Raw genomic sequence first — 16,856 nt, 5'->3', positions numbered from 1 at the left:
CCCCAACAGGGCGCCCTCCGGGGGGTGGTCTCGCAGGTGGCTCGGCCCTCGCGGGTTCCTTGGGAACTGTGCACCTTCGCAGGGGCCTCTGGCTGCTGGGGGCTGGATCTGGCCTTCCGCTCTCCCTGCAGCCATGCCGGAAAGCTGATTTCCCTATGAAAAGCAAGAGATCCAGATGACCCCTTCGCAGTAAAAGGGTTACCATTAGCAATTGAATGCTGAACTGGGAGGGGTCCGGATGCTTTGATGGCCGAAAGGTGGGGTGTATTTATAACTTTCCAGCCCCAACAGACTTCTGCTTGAGACAACTGAAGTCTATTCCCCCCTTCACTCTCTCTCTCTCTCTCTCTCTCTCTCTCTCACACACACACACACACACACACACACACCTTATTTTGCTCTCAATGAGAAGTGAAGCGTAGTGGGTAACACTGGTGAAGACGTGGGTGCGCTGAATTTTTTTTTTTTTTTGGTCTGAATGCTAGGAATTGCAAGGCAAGGATCTGTTTCTCTTCGAGAAGAAAGCTGTAATTATTTCAATGATGCCCTTTTCCTAGAAGCATTTCCCGAATTTCGGGCTCGTCCTGACCTTTATGAGGTCTTTTGTGAACACGGTGTCATCGCCTGGGCAATGAGATCTGGGTCTCAAATGGAGAAGTCAGTGCCAGACACTCAGGCGGTATTTGCCCAAGACACTTAATCCAGACAGTGGACAAACCGGTTTTTCTTGGTTTACCCGAGTTGAACAGCTGAGTTTGCCCGACACGCTAAGAGACAAAAAACCTAACCAGACTTAAAACTCGCTGGGCATGTTGTGTGAACGCAACTGCTGATTTTCTGCCGCTTTGGGGTTTCTTTGATGCAATTATTTCTCTGTGTTTAGGTTGACCAGAAGTTCTTTTCAACAGCTCTTTCCAAGGGGGTCTGCAGGAAGGGAGGCAAAAATGTCAAGGTGGCGAAGCATGTGAAAACAGGCAGGGCTTTGATCACATGGTTGATTTTTGGGACCCCCTGCAGCCCCTCTGACACTTTTAAATCGTCTTCAGATATGCCAGCCTGCCAAAAATGCTGGGGTGGCCATTGGGCACGTCACCCACCATCCCGAGGGGAAGAAAGGATGAAACAGCAACTGAACGTATATCCGGAAGGACAAGCATGCACGATGTTCACGCTGTGGATTGCCCTTGAAAAAGTAATTTGTGGGGAGGCACTGCAGGAGGACCCAAAAGTCGCAAAATAGGCTCTTGTTTTGAACAGGGTGGGAGGGGGATCAAATAAACCACGTTAAACTTACTTAAAAATAAAAAGCAAAAATTGCTGTGCACGAGTGGAGGGTGGTCCTGGTTTAGATACCTTTTAAAACGCTTAAAAACAGGACTTTTGAACTGCATTCATGCAACATGCATAATCTGATGATGTGTTCACTCACGTTCCGGTTTTGCACAATTGACTGAACTGGATTGACTGCAATCACGTAGCACGTTCAGTTACAATCCACGTTTGACACTGACAATTAGCATGTGTGAATATAGCCTCTCGGTTTGTAACTGGCCTGTTTAACATTTTGTGGGACCACTTTCATAATCTTGCCCGTTGTGTAATCTCTTTCATTTCAAATACATTTGTCATCAATCGGTGGCAGATTTCGTTAACAATCCTTCATCTTCCGGCTTTATATTTTTAAAAATCCCTTATCCTTATGTTCTGCACCATGAAAATTCCTAATTCAGCTATCCGCCTAGCACACTATTACAGAAGTGAATATTAAGCGTTAGATGTTGGGTAAAAAAGACAGAGAATGCAGATTAGATCTAACCGCCTAATGCTATATATCTATAGTCCAGAAAGGTGATTGTTAAAATTGGATAGATTGTGGAACTGCAAGGGACCCCCTTCAGTACAGACCTAAAAAGGATCAGTTAGAAAAGCAGGCAGGGCACTGCCAACTTAACCCTCCAAAGAGATTGAGCAAACCTGCAGGGCAGGTGTGACAAAAGATCAAAGAACTGCAAAAAATCCTATTTATTGAGGGTCAGAAGTGGCTCTGGACCCACTTGGTCTGTCCACAGTTGTTAAACAAACCGGCATCAAACGTTTCTTCAATTCAGTTCTGAAGTCTGAATTCTCTGCCTCTGAGCCCCAAAGCTGTTGCTCCTGTGGCCCAATTCCTCTAGCTTCATGTTTCTCAACCTTGGCGACTTTCAGATGTGTGGACTTCAACTCCCAGAATTCTGGGAGTTGGAGTCCACACATCTGAAAGCTGCCAAGGTTGAGAAATGCTGATCTGAACCATGTTTAGAGAAGGATTCTCCATGCAAAGGCGTGGATCAGCGGGCATGAATTCCGCAGGCGTGCATTCCCCCCATTATCAGTTCACCACACTGAGTTCGATTAACCGTGTCGGAGGTGTGCAACTTCGAATCCAAGCGCTTGTTTACAGCATCTATTGCAGCTCTTCCTCAGATCCCTTCACCGGCACCAGAGCGAAGAATTTATACGCTTGACATTGCAAATTCTGAGGCTTTTGCTGCATTGGCAGTTAGTAATAATAATACTAGCAGCCAGTAGATGGTTCCCAAGCAGCCAGGATTTTACAAGCCGGGCCTGTGCTTTATCCCCCTGGAAAACTGCCAAAATGGGTTGCAAAGGAGGGTGAAAAAAGTGTGTGTTTTTTTTCCTTTTGAAGTTTATGAGGTCAGGCCTGCGATATCACCCAATGGATTCATTTTCTGCCCGTGTGCCTGAGAGAGAAAGAGACAGTTGCAATCGGAGAATTGGTATCTAATCGAAATCCTCCTTTTAAACGCTTTTAAGCTGATGGGGTAGTTTTAAAATAACCACACGAAGAAAGCTCCCAGCCTTTCAACAGAACTGGGTCATTTGCAATGTAAAATTTTTAATGGACTATTTGTAGATAGGTTTGAATCGAGCTTCTTTTTGAGGAGGGGGGCGTTTCTGGTTTTGAGAGCGGGGTCAGAGCAACGGGGAGATTTGGAGGCAGGTGGGAGACCATCTCCCCCACCTGCGCAGAAGTGAGTGGGTTCGCTTCAGATGGGCAGGACGTGACCCGTGTTTCTGATTGCTGTGATATTTCAGTCTGATCCACAGGAACAAGTTCGAGGGAAACCCCCCCCCTTTGCTCTGTTGGTGTTCAGTGTAATTTAGGAGACGTTGATTGATCTTCTAGCACAGCTTTTCACTTTTAGGGGCACCATTCCTCCTGACTAGTTTGGCCCACAATGGCTGAGAACCATAGGCATTTTAGTCCAGTCTGTTTGGAGACATCGGGTTGGAGGACCGCCCAACAGCCATGATCGTCTGTAGTGGCCAAAAATCAGGAGGCGTCTGATAGCCCCTCTTCCAACCAATTCGTCGTATTCAAGGGCAGAAGCTTTCTTGAGCTGTAACTCGCTTCATTGGATGCGTGGAGGGAATAAACTGATGTCGGGTTTAAATTGGAGGGAGGTGGGGGGACCAAGGGAGGGGAAGATGGGCTGGTAATGCAGATGCAGATTACAGGTGAGACAGATGGCCAACTAACCAATTAGTTGACCAATTGTTACCAACTAACAATTGTAATGAATTAAAAACCGACTGTGTTTGTTGAGATCTTCTAAGATGGCCTGAAACTGTTTGATGTATTTGAGTTCAACCGTTTCTCGCTCGCTGGTGCTGTTAAAGCCCCACTTTCCCAAAACAGGCCCTGTGAGGTCTGCTACGGAGTGTCCCGGGAGGTTGAAATGCTCTGATGCTACCTTGCCTTCTCTTGGGCCCTGCTGTCGAACTTGCCTCCATCAATTCTTTTGCGCACAGTTTGTCTCGTTCCTCCTCTGCAAACTCCAGAGGGGCATTGCTGGCCGCGATGGCATGGATCGCACTGGAGGGAGAGCAGGTGAAGGCAGCTCTAATCCTGTGCGTGTGTCTTGCTGGGGCTGGGATGGCGCTGTTGGCGTGGATCTGGGGGCAAAGCAGACATCTGGGTTTGTTGCAGGGTCTGGCCCCATGTAAGCATCATTGTTTCTTGTTGCTTGGGAGAATCTGCTCCAGGCTGGGTAGATTTCTACACGCAAGCATGTGCCACTCACCCGGTGCCTGAGAAAGGGCAGCATCATCGTCCAGTATGGCCTGCAGATTATTAATAATGTGCTTGAGTGGTTGCAGCCGTGAGCTGTAGGTGACAACCAGCGGTGTTCCACCAGTCAGGTTCTGTGATCTCTTTTTCACAGGTCCTCTCTGCGGATTGATTTGGCTGTATGATTTGTGTATTGATCTCATTGGGAGGGTGGCTCAGTATCCTGGTTTAATTTCATCAGTTCAGCATCTCGGTCAAGTGGATCAGGGCAAATATGGTTATAGTGGCTATAGACAGTTGATTAGGGGTATGTTCTAAGTCCATGTTTCTCGATCTCAGCAACTTTAAGATGTGTGGACTTCAATTCCCAGAATTCCCCAGCCAGCAACGGCTGTGTAAAGCCAGCTGGGGAATTCTGGGAGTTGAAGTTCACACATCTTAAAGTTGCTAAGCTTGAGAAACACTGTGCCAAAGCGTCTCTCTCCAAAATTGCCAGGTGCCAGCGGTTTGCTGCAGAGTCTGGTCCCATGTTGTTTCTTGTGCTTAGGTTGTGCTGGGGGAGATGATGTCACAGGTGAAGCGGAAGGCCACACACAACTATAATAGTGTATGCACATAAGTGTGTATGCTTAGATGTAAATGCATGCTCACCTCTGGAGCACAAGTTCAGTGCTGTGCTTGGAAATAATGTCAGTGCTTTTCTATGACCAAAACCTAGCCACACTGAATGCTTTAGGATTCTGTATTAACACGGATAGGATCCAATGGCATGACAACTATCACCCTAAAATTATTCATTTCCCAGTAACACAGTTTGCAAGAGACACTGCTGAGTTAATGTAACATGCTTAACATGGGTTGGCACAACATACCGAAATCATAAACTAATGAACTGGGCATAACATGCTAAGACACATGTACACACGCACACAAACACCTACATATAGGTGTCCGTTTCTAACCATGATGATGCCAAAGTGATGAAAAGTGCAATGTGATGTCACAGTGATGTCACAGTGCAAGTCTGAATGGGCGGAGCCTGGATGGTGACATCACATGCAAATAGGAAGGGGCGGGTTTGTGTGGTGATGCAATGACATGTTTTATCACTTGCCCCTTCTCCCTGACTAATGGTATTTTGAACATGAGATATACAGTGGTACCTCGGGTTATGAACTTAATTCGTTCTGTGACTCTGGTCGCGACCCGAATTGGTCGCAATCCGAAGCAAATTTTCCCATAAGGTTCAATGTAAATACGGTTAATCCATTCTGAAACATATGTATTTTATTTTTAAACCACAAAACCAGGAGAATGCTGACCTTGCTCGAGGCGACTTCTGGCGTGGAGGACAGGAAGGCGGGTGGGGAGGCGGTTATTGTTTGGAGGGAGAGTCCAAAAGGACATCGGGGAGATCTCCTTCAGGGGTGTCCTCTCTTCTTTGTCTCTTAGCTGCAGGCTCAGTTCTGGGGAAAAATCTGTCTAATGTCAGTTGTTTTTTCCTGCACTGCATATCCCTCCGGAAATGAGAGACCACGTTATCGTTCATCAGATTCAACACTCTGTTCGTTACAGTTCTGTTGGGGTGGTGCTTCTCAAGGAAATCCTGGCACTCATTCCATTTCGCCATGATGGATTGTATCACTTCACTGCTCACCTCCTCCCTGTCCTCCTCTTCCTCAGTGGAACGCTCCTCGCCAAGCGCTTTCTGTTGCTCACTCTGGAGCTCAGCAAGTTCTTCCGTGGTCAGCTCCTCCTCATGGTCCTCAACAAGCTCCTCTATGTCTGCACCATCGACATCCAGACCCATGTTCTTGCCCATGGACACAATCTCCTCCACTACCTCTGCATCAGACCCTTCAAAGTCACGTTCAGTGACACATTCTGGCCACAGTTTCCTCCAGGCTGCGTTTAAGGTCCGGTACGTGACATCTTCCCAGGCTTTGTCAATGAGGCTGATGCAGTGGAGGACATTGAAATGTTTTTTCCAGAATTCTTTCAGAGTCAAGGATGTCTCTTCAGTGACATTAAAACACCTGGTGAAGAGCGCCTTTGTGTACAGCTTCTTGAAGTTGCAGATCACTTGCTGGTCCATGGGCTGCAGAAGAGGTGTCGTGTTGGGCGGGAGGAACTTGACTTTTATGAAGTCATACTCAGCATCCATATTATCCACCAAGGCTGGAGGGTGTGCCGGGGCATTGTCCATCAGGAGAAGGCACCTTTCAGGCAGCTGGTTGTCAGACAGGTATTTTTTAACGGTGGGTGCGAACACCTCGTGCAGCCATTCCATGAACAACTGCCTTGTGACCCACGCTCTCGCACTGGCCCTCCACATGACAGGCAGTCTGGCCTTGTTCACATTGTGCGCTTTGAACGCACGAGGGGTCTGGGAATGGTACACCAGTAGCGGCTTAATCTTGAGGTCGCCGCTTGCGTTAGCACACAGCAAAAGGGTCAATCTGTCCTTCATGGGCTTGTGCCCTGGCAGTGCCTTTTCCTCCTGCGTGATGTAGGTTCTCTTTGGCATCTTCTTCCAGAAGAGCCCTGTCTCGTCGCAGCTGAACACTTGCTCAGCGACGTACCCTTCCGCCTTCATGAAGTCCTCAAATTCTGTCTTGTAGGCTTCTGCAGCAGCCTTGTCAGAACTGGAAGCCTCACCATGTCTTGCCACACGAATACCACGATCGTGCTTTTCTATAATTTCCTTCTTCAATTCGATCGTTAGTATTTTCTTCAAAGCCTTATTCTTGCCAAGCCTGCTCTGCAGTTTCTTTGGAGCCATGCTAACAAGCACACCAAAAACCTTCCAAAACGCCACAAAACACACCACAAGCCTCACCGAACGTCTCCTTGCTACCGCGATCTCGCCCACCGGAAGCCACGACCGCGTGGCAGCAGGGAAGATGGCCGCGTATCCTGTTCGTACCCCGAGGCGGAGTTCGCAAACCGAAGCAAAATTTTGCGGCCGGAGCTGGTCGTAACCCGAAAAGTTCGTTAACAGAAGCGTTCGTAACCCGAGGTTCCACTGTATATTAAACAAATCTGACTTGAACAGGACTTATTCCTTTGTTTTAAATTACTGGGATTTCTGGAAAAAAAAACAAGCATGCTAAAGGTTCACAGATGCATTTTATAGATGGAAATATAAGAAATTTTGAAAAGCCCCTTGAGTTCATTCCTTTCCCTTGGAAAGAGACACATGTTAAGACACTCCATCTCCTTAAATGTATTTCATTCGATTTATACCCCACCATAATCAATCAACTCAAACAGTGCCTCGGTTCACACAACACATTTCACATGGTTCCTGATTAGCCCATGTTTTCATCTGCAGAACTGAATATAGTAGCTGAATAGGCTGGTTCACACAACACACCAAGTTGCAAGAAAACTAGGTTAGCAGTAAGCATGCTTAGCGTGTTGTGCAAATGAACCTGCTTGCATTCCCACCAAACTCCTAACCTGGGCAAGTAAAGACCCAGACATTCTGCATGCACAATTTGCTCAGCCTGGTTGATGTTAGCCTCAGGCTATTTTGTGACTCACCCTGTCAAATTCGCTGTGATGGACAAACCCTGAAAATGGGTTAATTTAAATAACCAGGTTAAATGTACGGTACAAACACAGACAAAACCTCTTTAAATTGGTGGAGCTGATTATAGAAACGCAGCTCAATGTTTCTCTGAAGGGCAAAAAAAATGGGATTAAAAGCCCTTCCGCCAAGAGGTTCAGAGAAATAAATTTTTATCCTGCTGCAAAAAGGAGGTTTAGCACGACAAAGATAAACCAGGCTTCCCAACGTTTGCCCTCCAAACGTGGATAAGCGGCGTTTCGATCCCCCGCCCCTGGCTGGGGAGGAGCCGTTCTGCTCCACCGGGAATCTTAACGAGGCCCGCATCCTAAATTGCATACAGGGGATTTATTTGGAGCAACCGTGCAAAGGATCAGGCAGGCGCTAAAAATGCAGAGAGAGGGAGATGCCCTCTGCAAAAACCCGAGCGTGCAATAAGCAAAATGTGTGTTTATTTATTGAAAAGTGTATCTTTCAACTTAAAATCCCAAGAAATTTGATTGCTTAGGATTTTAGGTAAACACCCAGAAAAAGCGCAAACGGCGACACCAAGGCGCACGCGCCGCCCGCCGCCCTTTGTTCCTGCCCGCGCTGACGTCGGAGCGTCCATGATGTGGAGCTTTTGGCGGGAAGCGGCTGGAGAGAGCCGCGAAATGGCGGCCGCGGGGGGCGTGGCCGCGGAAATGGGACGGGCGGGAGGAGAAAGGGGTGGGGGCGGGGCCAGTAGGGGGACGACGCACAAAGGGCTGGAGGGAAAACCCGGAACGCGGAACTTTAGGGCGGAGCGGAGCTTCTAACTCTCGATGCCATGCGGGTTTAGACTGGGTGGGAAGACCGAGGGGAGGCTGAAAGTCCTTATCCTTGGGTTGCTGAATATAGGATGAATAACTGGTGCAGCAAGAAGGGTGCAAAGCAGCAAGGGGCGGGGATAGCCCTTAGCAATGGGTAATCGTTTTAGCTGAAGTGGAACCTCCAGCTTCTGAGGCACTCTACCTCAGAATAGCAGCTGTTCCAGACAAAGTGCTAAGTGCTTCGCAATCTCTCTTGAACAGTTCTGCAGCTTTTTTCCCCCCTCCATCCTTTGGGATCGCACTGGCCAGAAACCTTTCTTAGGTCGGCTCTCAAATTCTGTCAGACTAGCCCAGGGTGTAATCCTGCTGCTGTAATGATTGCATGATCTCCTTTCCAAAAAGCAGAGGTCAAAGAGCAGAAGAGCTGAGCTCCAACTCCCCGGGGAGGACCACCACCAGGGTTTTGCCCACCTGCCATGCTGGGAGCAGCCCGACCCTTCAAGCCCAGGCCAGATCCAAAGAGCACGCGCAGAGGAAAAGCAGCTGCTGCTGTTTATCCTCAAAGGCAGCGTGCAGAATTAAAAGCAGAAGCAAAATTAAGGGGGCTTAGCCGGCTAATGCAATTCACCTGTTTTCTGGGTGCACACGAGCCCTTGCACCACAAACTAACGCAAAGGGCTGAACGCACGAAACACGGAAAGAAAGCCAAACTGAGGCTTATCGAACGGCATGGTTTATATTTGCCATTGCTGGGGTTTTCGCTGACCTGGGGTAGCGTGTTGTCTGAGTGCAGCCCCTGAAGCTGCAATGAAGGCCGCACTCAAAAAGCTTAGAAGGATGGAAACTGCTAATGGAGCCCCAAAGGTTTGAGTGAAGGTGCCGGGCGGGCCTTTTTGGGGAGGGAAGAGGACCCGAAACCTTTTGAAATTATTGCTTCCCTGTTTATTTACTGCACTTAACAGACCACCAGCTAGTGAAGCTTTTGGGTGGCTGACACACACACAAAAAAGGATAACCAAGATACTAAAAGCAATTAAACCAGTGGAATTAATAATTAAAACCCACAGTTTAAAATCAGCATGTTTGGAACTCCGACGCTGCCTCTGTGGTCGTGCAACAAAGCTGAACCAATTAGGAAAAGACATCGTGGCCGGTGTATTTATTTAAAGTCAAAGGGTGGATTATTACTGTGATCAAAGGGTGGATTATTTGCAGTTGCTCAACGTAATGAAAGAGTTGCCTTTGGAGACTCGGAGACAGAAGGCAGGGCAGAAGCTGCAAAGACTTGCAGGCAGTGATGTGAGGCGAGAGGCAGGGGAGGGAGGGAAGAACAGAATAGGAGAAAATCAGGTGTTAAAAGAAATAGAGCAAGGCCTCATGGGGCTGTCCAAAACGTCAAGGTGGCAGCCACTGCGGTGCAATCAAAGCTCCATATAAAAGCATATAAAAATGGGTGGAGCTTCTATCATACCACCATGCCTGCCATCTTGACTTTTTTGACCACACCTTGAAGACATTTCTGTCCTTGTGTCATGGTAAAGTCTATAAATCAATGTTTCTCAACCATGGCCACTTTAAGATGGGTGGACTTCAACTCCCAAAATTCCCCAGCCAGCCATGCTGGCTGGGGAATTCTGGGAGTTGAAGTCCACCCATCTTAAAGTGGCCAAGGTTTGGAAACACTGCTGTAAATAATCACAGATTTCTGTACTGGAGATGGCTGACAGCCAAATTACATATTTGTACGTGGGTGGCTGGAAGGGGAACACAGTTGACCTCAGTGTCACATCATGGTGCAAATACCACACCACTGAGACCCAGGCCCATAAGGGTGGCATTTCAGTGGTGATCTCGCTGCAGATGGGTCATTGTTGCAGAGGGGGCAGAAACATCTGCAGTTGTTAAATAAAGTTTTAATTGTCCCCTGGTGCTTTGCATCAAAAAGAGACAGAATATCATTTTGCCGTCCCGCACGCTCAAAACACAACATGATAGAAGATTAGTTCAGGTTAAGAGCTCTGTCATGGAGGAGGGAGGGTGCAGTAAGGTTTAACACTACATTTTTCAAGCCCCAGAAGAAATTTAGAAGAAGTGTTGCAACTTCTGACCCTATCCACACTTGGTTTTAGCACATGGCTGGCTTTTCAGTAGGTTAATGTGCTGTGTTCTGCAAACCCAGACCAGTTGGTTCATTGCCTTTCCAAGTATCATGTGAACCTGGAAGGTGGGTTCAAGCAGGTTAAATGTGTTGTGTGAACCGCGGCTTTGTCAGGTGTCTGCAGGACGCTAACAGTTTGAAAGATGAAAGCTAACATTATGAATTCAGGCCTGAACAAGGTTGGCAGTCAATACAGAGGTGGTTGCATCAATTAAGCGTGCACTAAACTTTGTGAAATTTATGAAGGTTGTCATAGGCAGACCCACCTGTGGCAGTCCTGGGCTGATAGTTAATTACCTTTCTGGGTTGAAGGACACATCTGGAATTGGAAGAGCACATGATGGCTGCTCCCAGAAAATGGCAGCTGCTGCAGAGGCTTGCCAGTTTTCAAAATGGCTGCCACAGTGGGTGCAACCAGTCGTAAACACTCTTTTCCCAAAGGTAGGATTGTTCCTCGTCCTGTAGATCAGTGTTTCTCAACCTCAGCAATTTCAAGATGGGTGGACTTCAACTCCCAGGATTCCCCAGCCAGCATGCTGGAATTCTGGGAGTTGAACTCCACCCATCTTCAAGTGGCCAAGGTTGAGAAGCACTGCTGTACAGAGTATACAGCTATTGGTACTCAGGTGCAAAAATGCAGATGACCTCTTAAGGGCAGCATCAACACCCAAAATTCTTGCTCTTTGCTTCCCTCTTGTGGTCATCTGAGCAGGGCATGAGCAACGGAAACATAAAAGGGAGCCATTTTGCACCAACTCATGCACACAGGCACAGTTACCCCATGGCAGCCCCACTAGATAGACCAGACCAGAAAATCAGCGCCACAGTAAGATCAGATAGGCGGTGATTACAGAACCTGGCAAGTCTGAAGGTTTTGTACCCACTTCCTTAATGTATTTGGTGGTGGTTAAGGGAAGATGAGCAGGTGATAAGGTCCCTGGGGAAGGGGCTCCGTGTGCTGCCAGGGCTCCGAGGAAGGTCAGCTGGCCCTGGGAGAGGATGCCCTGGGATGTGAAGAGGGCCCATGGGCAGTTCTGTGGGCGGGCATGCCCTCCGAAAGGTTCAGAGGGTTTCCGCGTCTGGGAATCTGAGACAAACACCGACTTGGCCATCTCGGAGTCCGCCCTCACAGAACAGATTTACCCGGTTCAACCTGGATTGAACCCCCCCCCCCAAAAAGGGCGTTCTTTGGAAGCTGGCGCTACCGGAGAGGTGACCCCTGGGCCAGCTGCCCCTTTGATGCCAAGGCTACCTACCCAGCCCCGAGATGAAGAGGAGCTGCTGTGTGCCGTGCCGCACCGAGCCGGAGAGCGTCAGGTTGACAAAGGCCTTGATGTTCAGCCAGTCCACGAGCTGCAGCCAGGAGTCCGACTGGTCCGGCAAGGGATCGGACGGCAGGGAGTCTGAGGACAAGGGCAGAGGTCAGTCGGACGGCCCGGCCCAGCGGAGGACACGGACACACACACCGCTACTCTGGGATGTTCCCTCCTCGGTGATGGGGCCAACGTGGCTGGCTTTAAAAGGAGGGCATATCCCCCCTCCCCGGGTGCGAGGCAGGCCCTTGCTGAGGGGCCCCGGCAGGCCCACTTCCTGCTGGCGCATCTGGTGGCACGCCGGGGAGAAATACCAGACTCCGTCAGTCCAGGACTGGCGACCCTTGGGGCTGAGGGCACCCAGGGCAGTTGGGGTGCCTCCGGTGGGCACACACGGACCATGGCTACCACGGGAGCCTCTTCACAAGATGGCTGCCTACACCATCTTTGCCAGGCAAAGCAGCCGGGTGGGCAGGGAGCCCGGTGGGCACCAAGGGAGGCATTTCCAGGGATGCCCCATTCCCTGATTTTGCTGTTGGTGTAGCTTCTCAGAAGGGTCCTTGGCAGCACAGTCAGAAGAATCAAGGTGGCAGCCATGGCTGTGCCCTCTAAGCCCCACCCCTTTTTCCATGCATCACGGAAAAGGGGAGGGGCTTCAAGGAAGGCATTTGCATGGGCAAAATGTTATTACCGATGGGTCAGCATTGACTCAACATTGCAAGAAAAGAACCTTGGTGGATCGGCTGCATTCACACGCCCAGCCAGGTCAGGCAAAAACCCAGCGGTTGCGCAGCTGTGTGAATGCAGCCTTTTGCATCCCACGGTCACATCCAAGCCCAGGGTCGTAAGAGACCCGAGTGAGCCCTTCAGATGCCCCCCAACCTCTTTAGAGCCCCTGCGTCTGCAATGTCCTTCCATGCCAATCCTTAGCTCCTGCCCACTCACAACCGGGCGGGCCCCAACAGCTGTGTTTTCCTAGGCGGGTGGTGGCCGTCTTTGGAAGGGAGCGGTGCCAGGTGCCAGCTCCCTCCCAGGGGTAAACTGATCAAGGGAGGGCCAGAGCTTAGTGCTCGGCTAAGACGGCAGACGCCAGCGCCTCTGAATAGGAGGCCAGCCCTCCGATCGGAGCACCCACGCTTTGCACGGAGACGGTTCCAAACTGGATGCCCGCTGTCCCCGGTGGGAAGGATCCCAGGTGATGACAACCCTCTGGAAGGCAGAGCTGGCGTAATAATTAAAGATAATGCTAGGCTGGAAGGCCTGACAGTCTGAGAGCAGAGCAAGGTGAATTCATGCGCTCGGCACCACTAATTATCCCAGGGCTGGTCCTTCTCTCAAGCTGAGCCCCAGGCAGGAAGAACAGGTTCTGAAGCCAGCTTTAGCCTGGATGGATCCCGGTCTGCCACCGGGAAGCCCAGATCTGTCATCGGAGCTCCCGGCTGCTGGCTTTCTCTGCACACCCCATGGCCCAGCCTGCGTGCGCCAGCCCCACAAGGAAGCCTGGGTGCGGGGCATGAGGTTACATGGCCCCTGTGTTGAAAGGGGTCAGGGCCAGGGTGGTTCTCGGGGAAGGGCAGGGGTCAGAGGTGGGGGCCTGGGCCTCACCGCTGGGGGAGTAATGCCGGCCCTAGCACATAATTCACAGGGGTGGGGAAGTTGGGGGGCGATGCTAAAATGATAGCCACAGGTCTGAATGCACGTGGAAGCACATGGCCATGTTTGAGCTGTTCTGCAGATCACAAGCAGCTACTTTAAGGCGGTGCATTTCCAGGAGCTGATAGACCAGATTATATCCCCCTTCTCACAAATGCCATAGGGAGGGGTAGCCACAGAGAGATTGCTAAACCCATGATGGCAGCCACAACTGGTTTTTGACACCCACAGGGCTTCAGATGCACGGTCATGGCCATTGTTTCGACTCTTTAGAACCCCCCTTCGGACACCCCTGGTTGTAGAGGCCAAAAATCCCACCCCATCCTTCACCAAGCTCAGTTCACTTTGGGGTTGCCTGCAGAAGCTCGACCCAGCTGTATTCACACAACCTTTCAAGCAAATTAACCCATTTTTCTGCGGTCTGATGATAGGTTGCACCATTAGCGAGCCCCCCAAGCTGGGCTCATACAACATCATATGCCTCAAGAAAGGAAACCTGGGTTAACCCTCACCAAGCAAATCAACCCCTCGATCTTTCCCTGACCTAGTTAAGGGGGGGAAATAGTTGGCAAGCGAGAAACACCTTGGGAAGGCATGCAAAGTAATTGGAAGGAGATCTCCAGACCAGAAGGCTTCTCTCAAACCCGTGCCCAAATTGAGAGCTTCTGAGTGCGGGCAGAGCACAGTGGCAGAGCACAGCAGCAGAGACTTCTCTGAATGGCCCCATTTCCTCACTAGGAAATTGTTTGAATCTCTTTGCTACCATCTGGTGGTGAGTCAGAGTTTAGCAGCCCACATTGGGTAGAAGCATTTTAGTAATCCATGGACATGCCCTACGTGAAATTGATCATGGTTTGTAGACCTTCTAACATCAACCATCTTCAATGAACCCTTTCCAGTTGACGCCAAAAGGCTCTTGCCAATTCAGTGATGCCCCCCAAACCAGAGAAACTGTATTTCAAAGCATCTGTTCCCATCATGGAAACCAGAAAACAGGTTAGCTGTAGTCTCTTGGGGTGGTTCGCCCACCCTTGCCCTTCCTTTCCGCCAGCCTTTATCTTGCCTTCCACTTCTCTCTCGCAGCAGATCACAAGCAACCGGAAAGCCAGTGTTCTTGTGATACCAGCGTTTTGTTTGAAATATCTTGGTAATGTACGCGCTAAACTATTTTGGCAACCAGCCTCTTGCAGCCAGCATGCTAAATTAATAAACCATTATCTTACACGCATTGAAGCAGAAGTAAATAGAGCTGAGTAAAAAATGTAGGCATTGTCAAGATATTTTAAAAACATATATTTTTAACCTTCCTTTCCTCTAAGTCAGTGTTTCTCAACCTCAGCAACTTTAAGATAGGTGGACTTCAACTCCCAGAATTCCCCAGCCAGCCCCATGCTGGCTGGGGAATTCTGGGAGTTGAAGTCCACCCATCTTAAAGTGGCCGAGGTTGAGAAACACTAGTTCAAACTAAGTAATTTTTTACTCCTCCATTGCTTAGACATGCCCTGGTCCTCCCAGATTTATATGGGAGCAAGTGATCTTACAAACAACATAATCCCAAACCATTTACTATAGGTCTGTAAAGTCATAGACCTTATTAAACCTCTTTTTTAAAAAAAGAACTCTTGAAATAGAATCTGGAAACAAGGAGTGAGACAGGCAGAAGATAAAACCCTTTGTCCTTAAGCCATCTTATTGAATATACCTCTTTTCTGCTGTGGTGTACCTGATGTTTTAACTGTCTAGAATTACTCTGTGTTTGAGACAGCATAAAAGTCAGCAAACATTAATTGATTAATTGATTAATTAATTAATTAATTAATTAACCGAACAGGAAGAGTTTGACCAACCCTCTAACCTGGATTTTCACAGACAGGGCACCTGCCAAATGTGTAGACTTCAACTCCCAGAATTCTCAGCAATGACCATGCTGCCTGGGGAATGCTGGGAATGGAGGCGCAGTAGAGAAAGGCTGGTCATTCTCATCAAAAACAAAACATGGAGGATAACAGTAATCCAGGTTAGCAGATTCTGTTAATAGGACTGGCAGAGCTGGGGTGCTTTAATCAATGCAGCCACTAGGTGGCAGCAAAGGGTGGGAGCTTTCAGTCTCGTGCCGCTGCCCTCTAGTGGTTCATATGAGTATTGCAGGGCAGATCTCAGTCCTGCCTTTTTAGGTATGCTGTGTTTAATGTATTATCGAAGGCTGTGTTTATCTGGGCCTCAGACTGTGAACTGCCAGTCTAGAGTGTACCATGTATTCTGCCAAAGAGATCCACCTGAATTTCCCGGCGCCATTTAGATATTGTGTGAGAAGGATCAGCAACATGCCAGCTGCTTCCAGATAGACTCTAAAGTTCTTCCAGTAGCTGGTACGGAAGGGCAAACAGTCCTGGCCTGGCTGAAGCCAGCCTCTAGGAACCCTCATATGCTCCTAGGTCAGCACACGATGACCCTCGGAATAAGCAGCATTTTGCAAAACCATGAAGTCTGGCATTGCAAATTGCAAACAGGAGGCAGGGATCCTCCTGGGCCAGACGCTCTGCCTTTCGGGAAAAAGCTCTAGGTCTCCAGAGCAGGAAAAGCGTTAGCTATCGGAGATCTTTGCATAGGACGTTTTATCTGCTTAGTGAATTGCACGATACAATGGCCCATTATCTAATTGGAGAGGCTGTGTTTGCACAACCTGCTAAGCAAACTTTAAAATGTTAACTAAGATTAAAAGGAGGCAAGCTGGGATATGTGCAGGGTTTGGCCAAAAGAGTCAAGCTGGTGGGCACGATGGTGTGATAGAAACTCCATCTGTTTCTTATGTGTTCCTCATCACAGCATTGTGGCCGCCATCTTGACTTTTTTGACCATACTCTGCAGCTACCCTTGTAGCCAGGCTTAGCTTGTTGCATAAAAGCAGCTTACTAGACCTGGATCAGCTTGTGTGAACATAGCTAGTAAGTTTCAGCACCTTGGGTAGCCATTAGCTTAACTGGGCCCTGTCGGTGGCCTCATCGGTCCAACCCCGTCTGGCCACATCACCTGTGTATCTAAAGCGGTGCTACTCAACCTCAGGTCCTTTGGTTGCCTTAGAGGGGCAACCTTTGGCCATCTACATTCCCATGAGTCTCAGGTAGTATGGCCAAAGGTAGGGGATAATGGACCAGCAGTAGCTAGAGAACTACAGATAGCCAAGCTGTGAGGACCTGCAGTGCTCAATCCCCAGCAACAGTGACTCCTCTTGAAACTCAGATAAGTTCAAAGAAAGATTCATTTACTGAGAACGAGTATACAGTCTCCAAAGTATCGC

General features: G+C 49.0%; 1 protein-coding gene across 1 annotated transcript in view; it reads right to left on the bottom strand.

Moving 5' to 3' along the window:
- Positions 1-2,687: 2,687 nt before the first annotated feature.
- Positions 2,688-16,856, bottom strand: part of TIGD1 (tigger transposable element derived 1) — a 37,378-nt gene continuing 23,209 nt past the window's right edge. Inside the window, exons 3-6 of the mRNA XM_088132212.1 lie at positions 11,849-11,995; positions 6,109-7,160; positions 3,790-3,877; positions 2,688-2,741 (exon numbers count right to left, since the gene is read on the bottom strand). Coding sequence (XP_087988338.1) covers positions 2,688-2,741; positions 3,790-3,877; positions 6,109-6,854 — 888 coding nt within the window. The 5' untranslated portion in view covers positions 6,855-7,160; positions 11,849-11,995. The remainder of the gene's footprint in view (positions 2,742-3,789; positions 3,878-6,108; positions 7,161-11,848; positions 11,996-16,856) is intronic.

Source organism: Python bivittatus, unplaced genomic scaffold (assembly GCF_059951505.1).
Source record: "Python bivittatus isolate LINGU-HERP-01145 unplaced genomic scaffold, Pbiv_v1 ctg000980_np1212, whole genome shotgun sequence".
Taxonomy (NCBI): domain Eukaryota; kingdom Metazoa; phylum Chordata; class Lepidosauria; order Squamata; family Pythonidae; genus Python; species Python bivittatus.
The sequence above is the reverse complement of the archived record's forward strand: the minus strand, read 5'-3'. Positions and strand labels throughout refer to the sequence as shown.